The sequence below is a fragment of the Cavia porcellus genome, unplaced genomic scaffold (assembly GCF_034190915.1).
Source record: "Cavia porcellus strain 051 isolate PalLab524CR breed Dunkin Hartley unplaced genomic scaffold, mCavPor4.1 scaffold_14, whole genome shotgun sequence".
NCBI classification, from domain to species: Eukaryota; Metazoa; Chordata; class Mammalia; order Rodentia; family Caviidae; genus Cavia; species Cavia porcellus.
The window spans coordinates 69736820-69760354 of NW_026947497.1; the positions used below are offsets into that span (position 1 = coordinate 69736820).

Below are 23535 nucleotides of genomic sequence, written 5' to 3' on the forward strand. Positions count from 1 at the left end.
AAGTGTGAATAGCTGTATCCTGGAGAGGAAAAGATGTGTACTGTCTTAATAGATGGTTAAGAAAGCAGTTTTGAAATTCCAGGAAGGCCTTGAATTTGGTACAGAGCAAAGATAAAGGAAAACCTTCAGAGTTATTTAAATTATAAGTGCTTATTTAAATGAAGAAAATGTGACTTAGAGATATGAGTGCTAAATTTAAATTGATCATTGGCTACTGCTGATGTTTAAGTCACAGTAACTCACTCTCAATCCGTATGCCATTAATATAGTGGTGTTAATTCTGTCCCTCTCCACGATATCATTCATTTATATGATCTTCAACAAACACTGACTAAAAGGCAGGCCTTGAATTAGTCATCAAGGGAAATCTAGGGACTAATGCAATGTCATTTAGAGATTAATATAAGTGCCTTAAGTCAATTATTTTCAACCCTTGATTCAGGATAGCTACACAGAGAAAATGAACATGTAGCTCAGTAGTAGAGTGCTTGTCTAGCAGACATAAGGCCCTGGGTTCCATCCCTAGCACTGCAAACACGTACATACATTTATGATTCATGCATGAATACATACATACATCCCATTGGAAGTTGGCATGCAATTTCTAATGCCACTGTTTTAATCTTTTGCATGAGATATTAGTTAATATCATGTACTGGTTGTTTGTTTATGACTTTGATGGTCTCAATACATATTTATAGAGTAAAACATTGCTTTGAATGAAAAGAAAGGAAAATAAAAAATGTTTCTGATGTTTGTATGGCAGTCAATTGCATTTAAATAGTGTCAGAGAGGCTGAGTGGTAGGAGTGGTCGCTTTACCTGTGACCCTACTTTTTTTCACTCTGGGTAAAAACAGACCTTAGAAGGTCTTTGTTATCACTTGATCTGTTGCAGTTGCTTTCATTCTTCTGTGCCTCAATTAGTTTGGTCTGTTGCTGTTGGCTTAATCAGCTTGTGACCCACTGGTCACCATGGTTGGATGTGCGGGACCTCATAGCTGCTGGGCCCCAAGAGTCAGGGATGGAGAGAATAGGAGCAAAACTACGATTGCCAGAAGATCTTGCGTTTGAGGTTTAAGGGGGTGAAAAAACTCCACACAAAAAAATAAAACTCCATGATCATGTTTTAGTTTTGTAAATTTGTAGTTATGTATCTTGAGCAAGTGATAACATTTTTATTTTATTCCATCAGTGAGTCTTGGAACTGGGAATCAAACTCAGAGCACTGCTCGTACTAAGCAAGTGTTCTGCCCCTGAGCTACACCCTCAGGCCCAAGCCTTATTTTCTTGGTTTGCTAAATGAGGATAGTAATAATGCTGATGCTTCCTGTGGCAATGGAAAAAATTTTCCCTTTAGGAAATCACTTCATGTATGGAAAATCTTACGACAGCTTGCTATTTATTGTAAATGTGTGCTTTTTCTTTATCCACCGGATAGTTAGGGGAAAGTATTGGAGGAACAAAAGACTAGGTAACAAATAGAACTTCTTGTTCTCCTCCAGTGCTTTGCATGGTACACAGTTCCTAGAGGAGCAGAGCCCATGGTACAGCAGCTCTCACAATGCTTCCATCATAAGGATTTGCTTTGTTTTCTCCTCTTCTGGCGGTGGTGTGTATTTTCAGAACCTCTGAGGGGATCTTCCTTTTCACTTCTTGCTTTCATGATGATTGTTAACCTACAGTGAAACCTACCTAGAACCAGAGACAGTAAGAACACAGTAAGTTTCGGTCCAGCAAAACCAGCTCTCATCACTACCTGTTGTTGTGTTTCTATTGGGCCACTCTCCGAGGAGTTAAGAGGCCCCATCTGACACATGCTAGGTCATGCATCTGTTCATTATACCTGTGACATTTTTGCAAACCTACTTCTCAAAACGAAGACCTGCTCTCCAAATGTAGTGGAGGGAACACTATTGTATATTTTAGCTGATTGAAACTTCACAGATCAGTTTGCCAAAAGTCACTCTGGAATAGCTGAGAAGAGGCCTAGGGCCAGAGGGCTTCCTTGTCTGACTGAATTTGTCAGATATACTTCCTTGGGTCCATCCTTTGGGCTCTAATTTTTCTTACTTTGAGTGTTTACTCTTGCTAGATTCTTGTCCCAAGATAAGACTTCTAGTTTCTTATCTCTGTATTTCATATCTTTGAAAAAAATCTTTCCTCACCCATTCTTCTTGAGTCCTTCACGTCAGGATGGGAGATCAGCTGCCTGTGCCCCAAACTTTCCTTGCTTTGTTCCTGGATTATTATTTCTGATCATTGTTCTTGTTACTCCCTTACCTTTCAGTGTCTGTGAACTCAGAGTCCTGGTTAAGAGCCTCCCCTGCTAAACCTGTGCTGTCTCTGGTGACTCAGCCTGATATTTTCCCATCGCCTTTCTGTGTTACTGTCCTTCTCATTGTGCACATATCGCATATCTTCCTTAGGCAGACGTTAAACTCGCTGAATATACATTGAGAGTATGATTCATCCGATGCTCCAGTGGTAGGAATATAAATTCATTTATTTATTAAATTAATAGGCATGTTTATTTAATGCCTATCACTCCATGGACCCCAGGATGATAAAGTCATTAGCATGTCTGCTCTTTAAGATTCCAGTGTTTACTCTGGGGGAGTGTGCAGCCAGGCACAATAGCGTGTGATGAGCATGTGACAAGAGGGTGCCAGGTGCTGTTGCTGTGTAGGGACAGAGCACATTGCTCTAAAAGATGGCGTGCTTGGCTTAGGTCTTTCAGGACTAGTAGGAAGTGATTCTCGGGATCTAAATGATACATAGGAAACAAGAAATCACTTTTAATCAAGAAGTAGTTTGGTTGAAAGGGTAAATAGATAAAATCTAGAGGGACTGAATAACTTTCCTACTACATATAAGTGCTGAACAATCACCTTAACAGGAATATAAAACTGCTACCTTTATTATAGAACTTATATGCTATCAATTTTTTTAAAAGGCTATCACATCGAGGTGACTTTGTGTTGAAATTTGCTTCGCCTTTAAAGATCAGATACTTCCAAGGTCATTATTAAACTAATATGAACAATGGAACACAATGTAGAGCCAACATACTACATTTCAGTAATAAATAAAATAAGCACAAGTAAAAACAGTACAGGATGATCTTATTTATGATTATATGTATAAAAATTCTTTTAAAAACCCTCACATAGTTAATTCATCAATGTATCAACAGAATACAACTGTGACTTGCAGGATTTATTTTAGGAATGCAACGATGGCTCATTATCTGGAAATCTGTCAACATGATTCATTATATCACCAAATTAAGAAAGAAGAAAAACAAATGATTGTATTGGTAGAAGCTAAGAAAGGAGATGGAGGTTCTAGACAAGTATGAGTAGGAGACAGAGACATACAGACAGAAAGAGAGAGAGAGAGAGAGAGAGAGAGAGAGAGAGAGACAAAAAGAGAGAGAGAGAGATATGAAACATTTACTCATTAACCCACTGTTGCATAAGAAATTTTTCTAAAGGTCTTGACCATGCATTGTGTTGGCCCAGTGAGGTTCCAACTTATTGAGGCAGATATACAGGTGGATAATCTACTTCCTTGCAGACTATTATAAGTGTGGAAAAAAGCAGTTAAACAACCTAAAAGAGGAATTAGGCATTGTGGAAGAATTCTTAGGGTTGGAGACATTTGGGCTGGAATGATATAAACATAGAGATCTTGGACGAATGTGAAGAGAAGAAAGTGGCCTGCAAGAAGTGGGTACCACATCAGAAGGGCTTTGAATTCATGAGTTCACTGTAAACCCTGGGAACAGTACCCTGGGTTGCTGCAGACATGCGGAAGAATGGTGAGAGAATGTGCTTGGGAAGCTCACCCGTAAACAGATGTGGCCTTGCAGAAGTTGATGCTGTGCTTCCATGAAAGGAAGTCCTAGGAAGTCACTGTGCTGGAGGAAACGGAATCGACTGTAAGTCGGTGCTTTGCATTTGATGATTAAATTGTAATTTTTTAATAGTCGCCCAGAAGTTGCCTCTGTCTTTACATCTATGCAAAGGCCAACATGTCATAGTCAATAAGCAGGCTGGGACTGCTGTAGACGTAGGCATCTTTCTTTTAGAAACCACTGCATTTTGTATTAACCCATTTTGAAAAATTTCTATTTTAGAATAGCTTTAAACTTACAGAAAAATTGCAAGGATAGTCTAACCCATTTAAAAAATGTACAATGAATATACATGCTATAAATATATAGAGAGCACTAAAACTTCTAAACCTTTTTTGATGCCATTTATTCTTCATTCGTATTCAGATTAGTCATATTGAGAGAAAAAAATACTTTGATCCCCATTTGGTAGAAGATTGAGATACAATTAAAAACCAAAACAAAATTGATATATCTCAGCCCTGAGAGATGGGCTTGGTTTGGTACTTAAATGTGTGTTTTTTTTTTTTTTTCTCAGTGATTCCAAGCCTACAACCAGATTTGATAACTATGAGTAAAAAAGACCCATATGGATTGTTTCTCCACATTGGTTTTGCGCCATACCGTAGTAGTAGTTTAGGAACATGTACAATATGGTCCTTGTCTTTTTTAAAGATACCTCAATTTTGCAAGTATATGTATTCATATACATACTGTTATACATATAAAAATAAAAGCAAAAGAAAAGAAGCAATATGTAACCAGAGAGAAAAATTACCCACATCACTTGCTTTCTTGACATGTGTCCTGATTCCCAATTTTATGTTATCCTCTTGTATAAAGAAATCTGCAGCTGCTTTTCTTTTTCTCGATGTAAGATGATCAGATAGTTCTCAGCGGTTTCATCTGAGGATGGAGGAACTCCTTTCCATTCATTTTATGTAGCATTGTATAAAACAGTTTAGGATTGTCCCATATATAAAAGCTCTTGGTATTGAGGAAGACAGGCTTTCCTGAGTTTTAATTCTGAGAGTGTGGGGGTATTTATGGCATTGGAGAGTCCGGGGTCAAGCCACTCATTTGTGATATGGACGGGTGTTCATTTGTTAATGACACTGTCCGAACACTGCTCGTTTCCCTGCCTCTGTCTCTCACTGTGCCATGAGCTGAGCCCTTAATTTTCTCCACATTTCCTGTGTTCTTTGTCTTTGCAGACATCTGGAGGTAATCATGTAGCCCTCTTAATTAATTCAGTTCAATTAATAAATTACTAGTTGGATTTGGGGCTGGGAGTGGTGCGAGACACCTTCCGGGCCTCCCTGTGCTGGAGAGCTCTTGCAATCAGGCTTGGAGAGCTGTCCTTAGCAGCAGGAAGGCTGCCTGAAGGAGTGATTGGCCTCTCTGACAAGGCGACATCATTTTCATTTCTTCACATGATGTGTATGCACCTATCGGAACAGCATCCAGACTGGCCTAGCTGCGCCTCTTGTAGTTAGAAGTGAAAAACTCCAATATGCTCTCAGCTCAGCAGAGCTCTTGATGACAATTTTTTCTGTGTTGGTAGTGCAGGGCTGATCCATGCATCATAGGAATTGGATAATCCTGTGCTGGGTTTTGTTCCAGGCACTGTAAAAACCAGTGTCTCCACTTCCCATTGGCCTCTTGGTAGGGAGCACAGCTGCTTTCACAAGAGTGCTTATTTTATTTTATTAATTATTTTTTTTTCTATTGGTATGTGTTTGCAGTACATTACATTCGCCATAGGGAGTTGACCCAGCTACATAACACATCTTAAATTTTTTATCCTCTTCTCCCCTCCCTTTCCTCTCCCTCTCTTCCTTGGTCCCTTCCCTTGAACAGGAGATCATTTTAGACTCTCATGTTTAGTGTGACCTTCCTGTCTTCAGAAGACACATTTTAAGTTCGTCAGGTCCACGTGCAAAGTTGTCTCACTTTGGTTTCATTTTGGCCCCACGCGTTGCATTTCTTTTGTGAGCTACTTTCGTTTCTTTGCCCCTGCAGCCACATAGGTGCCACATATGTTTTTGCCCCTGTAATGTGACTACCATTGTTCAGGAGCATTTTCTCTTCAGTGCTGCTGCCCCTGTCTGAGTGACACTTATCAGTGAAGTCCTCTTGGTTCTGCTGCCAGAAAGAAGTTATTTGATCTTTTCCTTCACCCCAGCAATGCTTGTTTTAAATCTCAGGTAACTTATTGCATTGTTTAGGTGCCACCATTTAATTGGTGTAGTAATTTTTTTAATATATGATTGGTAAAACTGAACCTTTCCCTCCAATTTCCTACATAGAAACTTTTTCAAGCTAGGAAGTATTTCTTATTCTTATCTGCTTCTCCGAGAGTGCCTATGGCTGAATAGGTAATTATTAGAAGTGAGGTATTCCAGGACAAGGGACTGCTTTTCTCCACTGTTACCTCCTCCTTTTCCTCCACCCATTATTCATCTTTAACTCGCTCCTCATCCTTGTTCTGATTATGCCCCTTCCTCTTCTTTATTTCTCCTGCATTCTTTCATCCTTATTTCTTCCTTCATTCTTCTCTTTTGCAGATAATACAATGCATCTTTATAAAGATATATTAAGTATAGATTAAGATGTAATAACATGAAGTGAGATGTCACCTTCAACTGCAAACGTCCATAAAAACGGCATTTATTTCTTTTTGATTGCAGATCTCAACTATGTCTCATCCAACTTGGCTGCCACCCAAAAGCACTGGTGAGCCCCTTGGCCATGTTTCCGCGCGGATGGAGACCACCCATTCTTTTGGGACTCCCAGTATTTCGGTGTCTACACAACAGCCACCCAAGAAGTTTGCCCCAGTTGTGGCTCCAAAGCCCAAGTACAACCCATATAAGCAACCTGGAGTTGAGGGTAAGTGCTGGTATTTCAGAGTTGGGCATCTAGGGTAGGAAAATTCGGTATAATATAGGTGATTGGTCAGTGAAATTTTGTATTGGAAAATGGGAGCTCATGAATTTGAAGAGTACAAAAGGTTAATAAACCTCAAGTATTCATTCTGGATCAACCTCTCTTTTAGAAATGCAGAAATGAAGATGTCACTGATGATAAGGATGTGGTTATACAGTTATAAATAGGATGAGAGCCTAAACTGGAAATTCATTCATAGCTCAGGGCCTTTTTCCCTTATCTTATACCATTCTTTCAAAGTGATGCATCCATCACCCAATGATTTTTTTCCTCTTGCCACAAGTGTACCAAAATGCCAACAAGGAATAATCCAAGGAGAAACCTGTATAGAGTGAACATAAGAAATTCCTTGCAATTTGCTTTTCTTTGTCTGGCTAGTTCGGCTTCCTTAGGGTGTTGTAGGGTAAAGTAGCCTGAAGATCTCTATGAGATCAGTATTTGTTGAAGCTTGTAGATAATTCTAAGTGAATCTTAGTTTTAGGAGTTTTAATAGCCCTTTCAGTTTACATCAGATGGCCTTTGAAAGTGCACATGAGCCGAGCGTTCACATGTGTGTGGATATACATACTACATTCTTCTGTAGTATCCCACAAGAGCAGTACAGATGATGCCATACGGTTTGGCTAAAGAGGTTCCCTGTTTTGTCCAAGCAATGTCAATAGCTCACAAAGACATAACCTAAAATTAACAGAAGAACATTAAACTTCTGGGAGCTGAAAAAGTAGAGGAGATGATAAGAGACCCTTCCTTTATTTTCTGTAATTGCCCTGCCCCTTTCTAGTACCTTTCTGAAGACGTGCTCTACATAAGAAGCTCTATGTTTCCTCATTATTATATTGCTGCATTTTTATGACAATGCCCTGCCTGTTTTATTTTTCCATAACGAAATAGCAGCTTAGAAAGAAGAGGTGACCTTCTCTGTGATTTTGTGGCCAGTAGGAGTTATGGCGCTGTCTTGAATCCAGCCTGCAGCTTCAGCCTGCACATGTGAATTGAGCTGGTCTGCCTTTACCCATTATTCTCTGAGCTTTTCAGCACAGGAGTTACCTCACCACTGCTACTGTGAGGTTAGATTACATTTCTCTCCTAGGTATTATGTCTGTTATCTCCGGGGTTTGCTTTCCTATTTTAAGCTCTGACTGTGAAAGTAGAAAAGTGCCCACATACTTTCCACATCAACTTATATTTACGTGGTACCCACATGTTATAATTTTCTTTTATAAAATATTCTGCTAATAACCTTTTTCTCAAGGGGTTTTGCGCACTAAAAGTGGGCCATGCTCTTTCCCAGTTAGTAACTGTTTATGTTGTAGGTCATTTTTATTTTATTCTCATTGTTCTACTTTTCATTGATTTTGTAAAGTTTTGTGCTTTGTTAGCTATTTTTGAATGCCTTTATATATTATTTTATAGTTTTTTTAGTTAACTGTATCATTTTTGTCAAATTCTTTTCATATATTTTTAAAAATTTTTGACCCATCACCTTTCATACTGTTGTAAAAAAGAAGATAATGCAATTTTCTTCTGGTCTTTAAAGTACTTCTACCCAATATTGTTTACCCTAAAATCTAGGTTCCCCCTTTCTGCCTCAAACATAAAACAACAGCAACAAATGAACAGCAACCAAATAAAAATAAAGCCTTGAAGTTTGATTGCATAGACCAGTTACTTTTTCTGTTCTAGGTAGATAGTAGAGTACGTGAGCTTTCCTACTTTACTAATTTATTGGATTTTTTTTTTTTTTTGATGGTTTTGCCCTTTAGTAAAATCCTTTTGGGATTAGAATCCCAGTCAGACTCTCTCTCTCTCTGTCTCTGTCTCTTTCTCTGTCTTCCCCTTCCTCTTCATCCTTCCCTTCCCTCTTCTTTCCTCTCTCCAGCTTCTTCCCTAACTGTTTTCTCTCTTTTTTCATAATTTTCTGCTTTCAAATTTGGTAATGTTACTTATACATCATTGCAACAAATACTTACAGAGAATGATTTGTGAAGTAGTCAAGAAAAAGTTGGATTTTTAGATTGGATTATGCTAAACCATAAAAAAATCTTTTTCCAATCTCTGAAATTCCTTTGGAAAAATATTTTTATGTTAGTTTTTTCAGAAGTGAATCCATGGGGTATCAATTCTAGATGATCTTTTTGGGGGATTGAAATTCATTATATTGGCTCAAACCTTTATATTTATCTAGAAGTTATATTTCATTGTCTTAATTTTTTCGGCAAGTATTTTTACTGCAGCTCTCTGGGGGTAGATAAAACATATTACTTCCATTTTACTGAGCGATGGAATACCTGACGTGCAAGAGCATATTGAAGTGCCGTGCAGCAATATGGACAATCATATCTGGAACTCTTTCTAATTTTAAAGAATTATATTGTTTGAGGTTGGGTTATATAACCTCATCATTTTTGTAACTCCACTATTTTATTATTCTATGATTTTCTTTGAAATTCGTTTCAAAATTATGACCATTTTCACAAGCTATTCAATATATTACGTTGTGTGTTTCTAAAAATCAGAGATAAGGCCTTTGTTTTCCAATTTTGTTTCAATTGCTTTTGTAAGAATAATTCAGGAGAGGTGACATGAATTTGAGTTTTATGACATGAGAATTCCAGGATGGAACTGATTTTTACTAGATCATTGAATGTTTTCTTGTACCCTGAGGGTACTAATCCATTCTGTGGAGGGGAAGTAATGATAGATCAATGCTAATGTGGGATTGCCATAGTAACTATAACAAAATTCCAGAACAGCATAACAACTGGCTCTCCCTTGATGAGTAGTAACCAAACTTATTTCCTCCCTGCTTTCTTTCAAGCCAGCGCTCTTTCTCATGCATTCATACTAAAGTCTTGGAGTCATAGAACTGGAAAAGAGTTTAACATGTAGTTCTTCCCTTTGTCAATCGGGAAGACAGTTGGAGATACCGAGAAGGGCTTTGGTTAGGTTATCAACACTTTCCCGCTGACCCGTCTGCAGGTCGTGGGGTTCCTAGGTGAGTTCATTCCACTTGTGCCATCAGTGTCTACATGAGAGGCAAGATTTTGGCCAGTCTTTTGGGATTGACGAGCCTTGAATAATGAGCATCAGGGAGTGGAGCCATGTATTTTGGTTGGGAAGGGTATATTTGCTTTGTTAACAGAGAAGCAATATTTAAAGGTGGCAAAAGACTATCCATGCCAATCCATTTAGGGGACTATAAAAATGTGTTGTGCTCATCGTTTCAGTTTTCATCATATTGGCTAATTGTTTTTGCTGCATATCCTTCTGTTATGGAAAATTTTTTTCTTTTTTAAACCCCAAGTCATTGGGTAGAAGATGGTAGTATGTAAAAGAGAGGCTAAGGCAAGAGGCCTCCTGCGAATTCAAGGCCAGCCTGAACTACATAGCAAAACCCTGTCTCACAAAACAAAATAATTAAATACTTACATGTTGCACGATGTGTTCTCTGGTCTTTGGCACCCTGAAGTATTTGTTCCCATGCAAGTGGACTCTCACCTGTGAATTTAGAGATGCAAATAGGAAGCATCATTTTGTATCCCTGACAAGCCTGTTAAATTGACAGCAGTAACCAAAAGAGTAATCACACTGTTTCAGATGTTTGCTATAATTATGCATAGAATGCCAGCTATGATTATTTGTCCTGTGCCATGGAGAGGGTCATGGATTCACTGAAATAGCAGGAACTCTAATGAGGCTCAGGTTTGACTGACGTGCCCCTTCTCTGGATCAGGGTAAACACGTGAGCCTCATCTATTGATGTAGAGTGCAGTGTGTGACTTTTAATTTTCAGGTCCTCAGGGGGAAAATAGTACAAGCTGTTCATTCATTAGAAGATCAAATATTAACTCTATTAATTTGATCTTTACATTTCATCTTCTTGTATAAAAAATAACTTGTACTTCTTGGAATAAAATCAGATCTTACTAGTCATTAGCTTATGAACTACGTACTATAGTTTATGAACTTATAGTACAGCTTCAGTTTGACCATTTGACCTTGGATGTGACATTTTTCTATCCATAATTACTCCATAATCTCCTTGATTTATAAAGTTAGTGGGTGACATTAATTATCATCAAGATTGTTTTGAGGATCAAATATAATGATAAGGGTTAAATGTTTTAAAGTGCAAAATACCTCGCAACTCTGAGGAGTTACTATTGTGTACTAACTCACTGGTCATTAAGTAAAGCACATTTTGCACCATAGACTCTTCTAGCAGCTGGAGTCATTGGCAGTTAGCAAAACAGAGACTAATCTTTACCCTCCTTGCATATATTTTCTTGTTATATTAAGCATGATTTATGATCATAAGTAATATTGATATAATTATGAACTATTTGTTTAGTGAATTTATTTTGCAGATTTATCACATAATTGCTAACAGTTTTTCAAATTTATGATAAAATACTTCAATTCCAAAAATGTATGCTGTAGAAGTATATTATTACTAATAGTGCATGCCATTAACACTGATAAATATAATTATCTTTTAGTCATAGTGATAGGGAACAAAGCTCTCATTAGTGTAAAGTATAAAATTCTACAGCCAGATTGGTCTACTCTTAAAAAAGTCTCCTATATGATCCATCATTTTGTTAATCAGGATAATGATAATACATTTCCAGCAGGTACAGCAACTTCACCTAGAAATGCTGCACATGACTGCTGGGAAGTGTTGAGAGCAGGCAGGGGCTATGATTGCAGTTTTAGACTCAGACAGATCACATGGATGGTTCAGTACTGTCGAATGGAAAGTGATAAGGCTGAGCTGTATTCCCATGGATTCCTGCAAGGATCGCCACAGTTCCATGCCACAGACAGAGTTTGTAACTTGCTGGTAAGCTATAGTGATCGAGCACGCCTGAATGGGGAGTGGGTTTCAAGGAGATGTTCATGCATTGGTTAACAGAAATCTCATGTATATTGTAACCTGCCAGGGTAGTAACTGTTGAATTCTTAATAAGATTGTGAAGTCATAATCCTTAGATGGTTTCAAAAACAGTGATTTATGCTGGTTTATGTAGTGAGGTGCTCTTTATTCAAGTTTATTTTAAAATATATAAATGTATATAACGCTATTTTACCACATAACTTAAATCTTAACAGAGCTTAATTTCTTTTTGCATATAAAATGTAGAGAACCATTCTGATATACTGGAACTGTTGAAGTAATAGCTTTTACAGTATGATGGTGAGAGGTGACAGATGATCTCTAATATTTCCAGTAGCAGTGTCCAGTCTTGACACTCTCAAGAACACAATAGCAGGGTTTTAAAGTAAACATGCAAGGCTTATGTGACTCAACAGTGGTGCCCTTTGGCATTTAACCCAGGGAAATGAGAAGTTATGTTCCCATGAAAACCTGCACACAAATGTTTATAGCCATTATTTTTCTATAATAGCAAAACACTGGAAAAAGCCCAAGTGTCTTTCTGGTGGGCAAATTGCTAAGCAAAGTCTGGTAGTTTGTCTATACAATGGAGTAATACTATTCAGCAGTTAAAGTAAATTAGTGATCTGTGGAACAATCTGGATGGACCTGGAAATTGTTTTACTTAACGTTAATAGAAAAAAGTCAATCTTAAATGGCGCAAGATGGCTGTATTGTTTAATTCCATCTCATTTCTTTTCTTTTGGTACCAGGATTGAACTCATGACCTTGTGCTTGCCAGGCAGATGCTTATGCTGCTGAGCTAAATCCTGGGACCTCTAGTTCCATTTCTAAGACCTTCTTGAGTTAACAAAACTTCTTGAGTTAACAAAACTCAGGAAGTGGACAGAAGATCTGATTGCTAAAGAATAGAAATGAGGCGTGGGGTCAGAGGTGCCTGTTCACATCAAGAGAAAGCACAAGGAGTCTTTCTGTGGCAGGAAAACAGTTTTGTATCTCAACTGGGGTAGTGGTTACATTAATCAGTACGTAGGATCAAATTATATAGAACTACACACACGCATGCATACAGACACACGCACACATGCACACACACGTGCATACATACTAATGCAATTTAAAAAAGGCATAAACCAAGTGAAGTCTAAGTAACATCAATACAACAGTGTTAGTTTTCTGGTTTTGATAATGCATTTTAAATACATGGGCTATCACCTTTGGGAGAAACTGGGTAAATTGTATGTGGAATTCTGTACTGTTTTCATTTAAACATTGTGTGTGTGTGTGTGTGTGTGTGTGTGTGTGTGTGTGTGTAGCTGTCTATCATCTACCCCATGAGAAGTTGTTGCACGTACTTAACACATCTTAATTCTGCCTTCCTCCCCTTCTCTTCCTTCTTTTCCCCTCTCCCTCTTTACTTTTTGCAAAAGGTTTATCTCCCTCTCTCCTATTATCTACCTTTTATTTTGCTCTTTAACTTACATATATTTTGAATTTCTTATGTAAGAGAAGCCATATACTATTTAAGCTGTGGTTGATCTATTACACTTAACATTATGCTCTCGATATGCATCTATTTTCCTACAAATGACTCAAGTTTATCCTTTTTATGAAAGACTGGACTCCATTCTGTATAAAATCATAATTTTTTATTTATCTCTTGGTGGACTTTTGATGTTTTTTCCCCTGCTTTTCTTATTTTTAATTTTAAAATGAAAAACAGTAAAAATGATGATACAGTATTGCAAGACAGAATAACAGGAGATTAACAGTGGTTAATGCATCACATATTGCTGTCTTCAAAGTAGTTGCTCAGATTGTAAGATACAGGCATGAAAAAATGATCAATGAATGCTTCCCAAGACTTATCTATTATCTACTGTGCTGTTAAAAGTCATGCTATTTTTAGAACTTTCAGTGAGTTTGTATTGCAAAATAAAATGTTTAATAATTGTAAGATAAAGAAACACAGATTTTAAAATTTTCTGTGTGTTTGTGACAAATATTAAATACATTCATTGAGCACATAGATTTCTTAAAGTACCTTCTTATATGTAACATGAATTATCCTGTAACTGTTTAAGATCACTGCTATAATGTAGGCTTTAAACCAATACCTTTCAGAGCAGGCCAGTCTTCAAAAAAATTTGAGAAACAAACAAACAAAAAAATATAAGTCCTACGTAGTATCTCAGTTCCACAGAATCTGAATCTTAATGGCTACCTCTTGCATGTAATCCCAACCCTCAGGAAGCCCAGGTAGAGGGATCCCTGCAAGTCTGAGGCCAGCCTGGGCTACAAAGTAAGTTAAAAGTTAGGCTGCACTGTGTCTTAGAAAGACAAAAACAAAACAAAACAAAAGACTTTTAGTGAATCAGAATCTTTTTTTAATTTTTTTTTTTACTTTAAAGAGATTAAGACAAAAGAGGACAGAACAAAGCAGATCAGAAGAGAACAATGTAAGCAACTCAGTACTTCACCACGACAACCACTGATATTAACAGTAGCTACCATAATGTCTATTTCTTTGAAATAGTTGAGTATACCACATACAATAGTATCAAACATAACAAAATAGTATAAAACCGTTCAAGAGAATGAAAGTATTACAGGGCATTGAGAACCAAATAACTGAAAACAAACAATGGCTACTATATTATCTCCTTTTCCATAAAAATTTTGTTTATGCTATCACACATATTAAAATCCAATAAGATACAACATGATAGAACCAATGAAAACAGAAGAACAAAAGCATGGTAGGACTTCAAAACAAGATGATACCAAATCAGCAATGGCTATCATAATGTGGATCAGAATCTTAAATCACATGGCTTTAATACTCTCTGAACCTTCTGTTGGTCCTGTGTGTCCACCTTAGATGCCAGATTTTTACATATGTTGTCACCCAAAAATATTACTTGGAATCATAACAAAAGAAGGAAGAATTAAAACAATAACCAAAGATTGATGCTTCTGCAGTTGGATGCCCAAGATTCTGCATTATCAAGCACTCTCTGCAGTGGTACCTCAGGATGCGGTGCCTGAATTTTCAACCAATTTGGGTCACTGCAGGCCAATGTAAATCACCGATAGGACTCATTATGAATATTGTAAAAGTAAATCTGATACCTGGGCAAGTATACCATGTAAAGCATGCACTACAACAATCATTGACCTGTGAATCTGAAAAACAATTCGCAGTGTTGCATTTTGATTATTGTTCCTTCAAATTATTTCACCCAGAGCCAGGGGGCTGAGGACACATAAAGCTGAGGAGTGTGGGTCCTGGGGATGTGACGCTTTGAGGTTCCTAAAGTTTAGCCGTGCCACCGTCCCCCTTATCATTTAGTCATTACATGGCTCTGTATGTTGCTGTCTTCAAACATAATACATAGTCAGGACAGTGCAGCAGTCAAGATAGTGCAACAACCATTGGATTGCATTGTGTAAATTTAGTGTCAACAAAGAATTTGCAGGACATCTTATGGGGGAAATTGGGGAAAACTACATAGAGAAGATGTTTGATTTGAGTGTTAGAGAATGCATTAGTTGTTAATCACGCAGGAAAAGGAAGTGGCCAGCATAGCATGTTAAACAGTGCAAAGGACAGGGACAAAAGCAGAGTGTGATGCCCATTATGGCCTTTGTCATTTGGGGAGCTCTTTGCTGATGTCTTCAAGTCGTGCATATGGACTTGTAGAGGTCGCTTTGCAGTTGAGCAGGGTGACTTCACCAGGGGTAGAAGCACACAGACTGGTATGGTTTGACACCTTTAGGTAGAGCTCAGGAAGTTGGGTAGCTAGAGAAGATAGGTGTAGAAACCAGGGAAAACTTAACTCACAGCAAGAGCAGGAAGCACCTGGTGGGTGGTCCTGGCCCTCTGGCCCCAGTCGCATCTGCAGCTTTAGAGTGAAATTTTTCTCTACGCAGAGATGCGAAGGAAGAAAAGAAGGAGAAAAAAATTCTCTTAATTCTCCCAAATATATTTCATGGCAGCTTTCTACCCCCACTTGTCAAACACACATCCTGAAGAATGTGAGATGTGAGCCAACTTAAATATTTTTTTCTTCTGTTTTGCTTTTTTACTTACCCACACTCTGAGGTGTTCCTGAGAAATCAGGAAACAAATGAAATAAGGATTTTATTATAAAATAGTCATTACCAGTTGCAACTTTAAATATGTATGTGAGCACCCATGAATGTGAATGGATTTCAGAATACTTTCTCACACTCTGTGTTTGATCCTCACAGAATCTTGTAACTTTATTACAGTTCTTAACTTTATTATGGTTCCTAGAAACAGACAAATATCTGAGATTCAGAGAACTCGCGGTGAAGCTTAGAAATGTAGAAGCCCTAAAACTTTTAGCATTTGCCCTTATACAATCACGCTCTAATAATTGTGTTTTTTTATGTTGCTATTTGTTTTTTGTGTTGCCAAGGACCAACCAACTCATGCGCTTTTATGTACTAGGCAAGTATTCTACCACTGAGCCATATCTCCGGCTACTGATCCTTGATTTTTAGCAATACCAAAATAGTTTCTCTGGTGGAAACATATCTTAAAATGCCAAAGAAAATTTCTAATAGTTTTATTAGTCAGTGTTGCGCCTAAAGTCTGCCTTGCATCACTGTTTATTTGACCTTTTCAGCAACACTATAAATGACATAATCAAACTCCATCTGCAGAATATAATGTATATAACCTGGAAAAGCTAGGGCAAAGCTGAAATCTGAGCCCTTCCTCCCAATCCCAGGTCTTTGACTTCTTGCATTTATATTATATGATAGTTATATATAACATATATATTATTTTGTTTTTACTAAGAGAGACTATTTCTAACTCTTGTTTTCCTCAATAATTGTTCAGAGCTTTTTGAAAATTTGCCATCCTCCAAATATGTGTGAGACTTACTTAGAATCACCCGGGCAAGGGTATGTTTGATGTTCGAAAATATGAAAAGCCACAGTGTTACCGGATCATGGGTCCTGGGGTGATTTTTTTCCAGGTCTTTGGTTTCTTAAACAAAGAATTGGACAAGACACACAGAAAAAATTAGTAGGGATGTACATTTATTGAAGATGGAAAAGAAGTACACATTGCAGTCAGGGTGTGACTACCACAATAGTGATTCCTAGACTCCCTTTTTCCTCATGCAAAATAAGCATTGGAGCCTTTGGCCAACCCAAAACTCATTTGACCTGGCATGAGATTTAAATTGTCCTATAGAAAACACACTTGGTTTTGTGCAGGTGCAAATGAAGAACTGAAAAGAGCACTTTTCTGATTGGTTCTGCTTACAGTGCTCAGGAGTTCCGGAGCCCTGGTGGATCCTCTGTTGTGTGCATGTGCCGTGGGTCTCCATGACTGACAGATTCTGCCCAGTTGTTAAACTGGGTATTTCAGCCCTACTCTTCTATGTCGGTCGTCATCTCAAGAAGTTGTTACCATGGGAACATTACTGCAGAAAAACTTCCAAGAATAACCACTTGAAATCCCCATTAATTCAAGGAAATTATATCATTGTGCTAAACTTTGAGAGCTTATCACTGATAGTTTTATTGACATTAAAATGACATTTTAGTTTGCCAATATTTTTGTTATTGATCTGTTCTTATATGTTACCATGACTGGAGTTTTATTAAGTGCTTCCTCTATAAAAATTTACTTTCTGGAAAAGAAATTTGCAAGTTATATGATGTGTACCTAGCAAATAACCTGCATTTGAAGTCAAAATCAACCTCCAGCATTTCCACCAGTGCAGTGTGGCCCCTGGTAGACAGATTTGCTTTTCATATTTCAGCCTCTGTATTTATTTCAGTACTTTTAGTGGGGATAATTCAGATGCAAATCATGCCATTTCCATTGAGTGAGGCTTCATAATAATAAGAAGTAAAAGCACATCCTACCCCTTAAGCTGTTTATATTTTCCTTCAGAACTTGACATACGAACAGCACCGGGGAGTTCACTAGAGAAACAGTCTCATAAAGCCAGCTTGTGAAGTGACTCTGGTTAATCTGTCAGAGCACGCAGTAAAACAAAGGTGTTCACTTGGGCCCAATAAGATTGGGAGGCTGCAGAGAGAGGCAAATCCAGGGAGAACAATGACATCCAATAGGTCCAAAGCCAAGTTTTTATTTTACTCTTTATCCTGTGGGAACTTGGGCTCACCAGGTTAATGGATCACCTCAAACTCTTTCAGTCCATTCATGCTTTAGAGATGTTTGTGTTTGAAAGAGTCATTTCAAATGTTAAATGAAATACTAAACTGACATAAAATGATGAGAAAATCAGGGGACAGTGCCAACAGTACTGTTGCTGTCATTTATAAAATTAAAATATTAACATTATCTTGGAGAGTCACAATCTGTAGTTTGTATTAATCTGTAATCGTAGAAATCATAACTGTCCAAATATAGTTCATACTGACAATTTACAAAATACTTGTTTTATGCTCTTTTTATACTACATTAATGCATTTTTTACTTGACATTTTAGGATTGCTTTGTGCTATGTTTATTATGGCTGGAATTATGACATTTTGATATTTACATTTAAAAATTTTTTTATAATGTCTTACTCAGAAAGAGCTCTATGTTGCTTGAAATATTTCAGTGTGAAAATGCAATGAATTTATATGTAACATACCTTTGAGAAGTAACTTTATTATTGAACTGTAATTACAGGTAGCAGTATGAATGAACATTACTTAAAATAAGCTAATCATTTTTATGAATTAAGAAAATAATTTATCAAATGATAAAGTGAGATTTTTAGGAACCTAATAGCAACAGTTAATTTAGTTAGTAATGTTATCATAGGACCTCATTTCTGGGATTCATACTGAAGATTCAGCCAGTCTCCTAAAATTATGTTTCACCTTCTCCCATATATATCATAGTTTTTTCAGAGAAGGGGTTCATAACCTCACCAGACCCTCAAAGATATCCTTAACTGATTCACTAAGGAAGATAAGACTCTTTGCCTAAGGACTAGTCTCTCAAGCTAGTTTTATTGCTGCTGCTTAAATGAAAAGAAAAAGCAAAAGAAAAAACAACAACAGAACAGTTTTTTTTATATTTTTACTCTTGCCATATTTAATAGGCATTTTCTGAAGAGATAATCCAGTATTGCGTGGTGGTCGTAGTGGGGAAGGCTGCATTAACTACACTGGAAAGTGAAATGAATTGACAATATAGTGTATCATATGTTTACATAATTATGATACATGGTTTCTAAACATATTCATGCATGTTTTGTTGCATTTTCACATCATACATACACTTGTATACCACATCTGGGCTGTGAGTAGACGAGGTGGGACTGAGCTATGGGAAGGGGAGCATAGCTTCCTTCTGCTGAGAAACCAGCAAGGATACACATCCCCATTTTACAGCTGAAGAGACTGAGTCTGAGTAATGAGGTTGCCTGCACCGCGCTCTACAGGTAGAAGGTACTCAAGAGGAATTCTGAGCATAAGTTTTTTCTTAAAGTGAAGTTCGCTCAGCATGTAACTATTACCTGAGAATTTTAATTTATTACTCTTATGTGTGAATTTAAAATGTCATATTTGTTCTACTTCCATTATTGCAGTTTCAAATGATGATTCATCAGTGAAATGGCCTATTTTAGTGAACCACAATAGCTTGGGTAGAAAGAAAAAAGATCCAACATAGTCAGGAATGGAAAGCAGCCATCTTTTTATAGCTAAAATTGCAAACATCTGGCAATTACTCTGTTCCACCTCCCTTCAAAAAAGAAGAATTGTCCCTTCAACTAGAGTCTGCCACTGTGTTTAATCAAGGCAGTGCTGTAAGCCTTAAGGAGCAATAGGTTTTGATTCAAGGGGGCCATTGCCTCATGCACTTGGCCGGGGATTCTTCACAAATATACTTTAATGCTCCCCATATGCTACTGTGTTGTACAATGATAATGATGGTAATATAGCAATTAATAACTGTAGAAAATCCTCTTTTAGCTTTTGGCAGGGCTCCCCTCTATTGGCTGCCGTGGCGGCTTCTTACTTTGAAAGTGAACTGTTTAGGTCAGGTGCATCTCTCTCCATTTTCTTAAGCTTTTTGTTTTTTTGAATGAAAGGTTGAACTGCTTCAGTACAACTAAGGATTGCTGTCCTGATTTTATTGTAAACAGATCCAGTGAAATTCAAAGGAAAAAAGAATCCATTGTTTTAAAAAAGCCTGACACTGATCTTATAGTCTAAAAGCATTGTGCTGTGGTCATGGCCCCCCGGTACCCCACCCTTATTTCTTATTCTGTTAATTGTTTATGAAACTGGTTCTTTCCTCATTGGCAAAAGTCATCTCTGTCGGCAGGGGAAGTGAGACTGGCTAGTGGTTTACAATAAATGCTGAGAATCAGAACTTCTGCATTTTCCTCTTGGGGATGATATCAGTTTTCACTCTAACCTTAACTGGTGCACTTACCTTTCTATTCCCCATTTACCTTTCTCTTCCTCTGTCTGAAGGGTAGAGGTGGACCTTTCTCTTTCCAGGTTGTATCAACCTCATCACCACTGCTTTCTTTTGTGGTAGGCTATCTTGGTCAGTAATCATTAGTAATTGCTATGGGACAGGAAAGATGTGACAGGAAAAAAATCAAGGTTGAATGGCATGGTGATTTTCAAAAACAACTTCAAGTACTAAAAATAAACTGTTTTCTAGTGTTATCCTATTATAGGTCTTAGAAACCTTAGATGTTGAGGATTTTCTATACCTGTCTTTTGTTCTTATGCCTTTATGACTGTGTTTAATACCCAAAGCCACAACTTCTCCTGAATTGTCTCTCTTGCAGGCTTTTCCAAATATTTAATTAAATTAAATGCATGTTAGGGAGAAGTGAGATTGTGACTAGGAAATTTTCCCATTAAAAGGCATGAAAGAAAGAAAAAGAACAAGAACTCCAAGCAACCTGAAATGCCTGCCTGATGCTGTTCAGCTATTCCATGCAGAGCTGGCTAGTATCATGATCCCTGGAGTCCCAAGATGAGCTTGCTCTCTTAAATCCATCCTTCTTCATCTAGTTGGATAATTTTGATCTTTGTCTTTCACTTGCAGATCTTAGACTTTAGATTCTTTTATTGTGCCCAAGTGCTGTTATGTATAGTTTTTTTTTTTTTTTTTCCTTTCCTTGATTACTCCTCTAAGATGGAACAGGTCAACTGTAAGATCCACTGTTTTCCAGTTTTATCTTTCATCCTAGTTCTTCTCTTACAGCTTACATTTTCTGTAAGGGCAGAACTAGGACCTTTCAGAGCTTTAAGCTTTTCCAAACACTGTCCTGTCCCTATTCTAACTCACTTCTTTCTCTTAAGCTAGACAGTTCCATTGCAAGGTCTCTAAAACTTGACAAATTCAGTCTGTCTTAGAAATCTTTGTGAGGACCCAGAACTGGAGTATGTTACTGAACATATCAAACTTCTAGAAAACTTTCCTAAACAAATGTGCAAGTGCCATGGAGCTGTTATATACCAGGCACACAATTTCTCTGATTCAGAGGACTGTTCTCACTAGTATTATGTTTACCAGTTTTTTTTTTTTTTCTTCTTCTTCTTCTTTTGATGTATATATTTTTGAAAATACCATTTCCTTTAGGTAGAAAATGATACAGGGCAAGAAGTTCAAAAGATGAAGTTAAACAGTTCCTGTGATTAGATTAGTTTGGTTAGGACAAATGGAGTTTATAGTTGAATAAAGATGCTGCGTTCTTAGATCAGAGTGAGTCTACATTTTGAAGTAGCAAATTTGTAAGAGCTAGAGTTCGGAATGAACCAGAGTAAGGCAAAACTAGGATTATTAAGACAACAATCATAATAACTAATGTGATAAATTTCTGTGTTTGAATAGCTTTCCATGGCCTATCTTGTGCATGGCTTGAGTGTCTTCCTAAGCTTGAGGTTTTACTTTTTGTTTTTAAAGAAGGTAGACTAACACACTACATTTCCTGCCTTGTACATACCAGTGATTTGTTACTTGGGTACTGTACACCACTACTGACCGGTTAGAACGTGCTAAGGGCAGAGTGCTTTAACTTAGAAAAGCAAACAATGCTCCTAATAATCATCCTATAAGATTCGGGTGCCGAAGGGAAAGCAGCCATCATCATACTCTTAGTGATCTGCTTCGTGGTGTGTTTGGAATGGGAAGAACATGCTGTCAGAGGAACAGGTGCAGGTGATGCAGTGTGCATAGCTGTCTAGAGCAGGAGCAAAGTCATGACCCCTGCCATAAAGCTCTGGAAATATCTGTGCACCAGCTTGAGAAGGCACAACTCAAAGCCTAGCAGGTAGGACTAAGTCATTAAAACTGAAAACATTTTTACACCATCACTGATGAGTTGGATCACATCTCCCTCCACACACATGAATACCTGCCCTGAATTCAGACACATTTTGGTGTATAGCTTGTGTTTATTCTGGAATTTTCCTTTTAATTCATTAAGCTGTTTCATCATTCAGATTTGCCCTTGCAATTTCTTGGCTTCTGAATAATTTTATGTATTCAGAGACCTAGAAGTATAGTTAAAGCACAATCTTTAAGTACAGGAATTATTTAGATATAATATTTTGTTAATGGTGAATTTATAGTTTCCAAGACAACTCATTGGATGCGGTTTTTCTTTAGGGTGACTGTAGCCCATTTATAAATTAACCATTGTGAAAACACAGTCAGGTTTAGAAATTGTTATCTGGAATTATTGTCTCCTACCCTACAAAACAGCCCAAGGTAGAGGATGCACATTGGATAAAACTAACTCATTTTGGAGAATACCCAGAAATTTTCATTCAATGGAACAGCTATCAGGGCTCCTATTGGTAATAGGCTGGTTTTCTGGTTGGGCATTTTGTTGCAAGTAAAGAAAAGGCATAGTTCAGTGGTAATGAGCCTGCAGCATGTGTTCCCGAGCGGAGTGTTTGTTTCAGTGAAAGCTCTAAAAGGTTCACCATTGCTGTACATCATTGGAGTCATCCAGAAAGGACAAAAAGCCGAACTTCAAAGCTTTCGGCTTTGAAGGGAACCGTGTGAGCTAGGAGCCAAAGCCTCACCTTCGCATCCCCTGTGATTTTTTCTCAGACAGACTGTAAAGAGCTAATTTCCTAGCTGGTACCTGGGATCCATCCAGAAGTTTGTTCTGCACATAATCTCAGAATTGCTCAAGTTCAACTCAGAGAGGAGAAGACAGAAAAATGACCTGACATTATAAGTCCCATCGTACTTTAACCTCCTTCAAGAAGAGAGGGCAGCCAGCCCCCAAGGCAGTCACTGCACATGAGTGAGCTGGGCAGAGGGAAGTGTGGTTGAATGGGAAAGAAGCTTCCCTGCCCACTTTGGGTATAAGTGAGTCACTGAACTCGTGGGGTCAGTTTCCCCAATTATAAAACAGTGTTATTGAACAATATCTCTTCACTTCCTTCCTGCTCTAAAATTGTATGAAACAGTGATTCTGCTATGGAGGTTGCGTAAAATTGGTGACTCCTGAAAGGCATGTAGTAAAATTGTTCCCATAAAATAAATGAATTTAGTTAGGTTGTGAAATGGGTACAGATTGTCTTTCCTGTAGGCCTTCAGTATTTCCCTCCGCAGATACCGGGTCCCTCAACTCTCCCGTCGTAGGTTGATAGCCTCACGTCCTCTTTCCTCTGTATTAGTCACTTTTACATCACAGGACAATGTATCTAACATACGCAATTTAAAGGAGAAAAGGTATATTTAGGCTCAGAAGGTTTAGCATGTGATCAGCCAACTCCACAGTGGAAATGCCATGGCAGAGG

At 37.7% G+C, this 23535-nt stretch overlaps 1 protein-coding gene across 10 annotated transcripts in view; it reads left to right on the forward strand.

The window, feature by feature from the left end:
* Lpp (LIM domain containing preferred translocation partner in lipoma) overlaps window positions 1-23535 on the forward strand; it is a 606732-nt gene that overhangs the window by 196906 nt on the left and 386291 nt on the right. For all 10 annotated transcript variants that reach the window (XM_013160167.3, XM_063261224.1, XM_013160168.3 and 7 more), the window contains one exon: window positions 6587-6788. In XM_013160167.3, the coding sequence (XP_013015621.1) occupies window positions 6596-6788 (193 nt within the window). In that variant the 5' untranslated portion in view covers window positions 6587-6595. The remainder of the gene's footprint in view (window positions 1-6586; window positions 6789-23535) is intronic.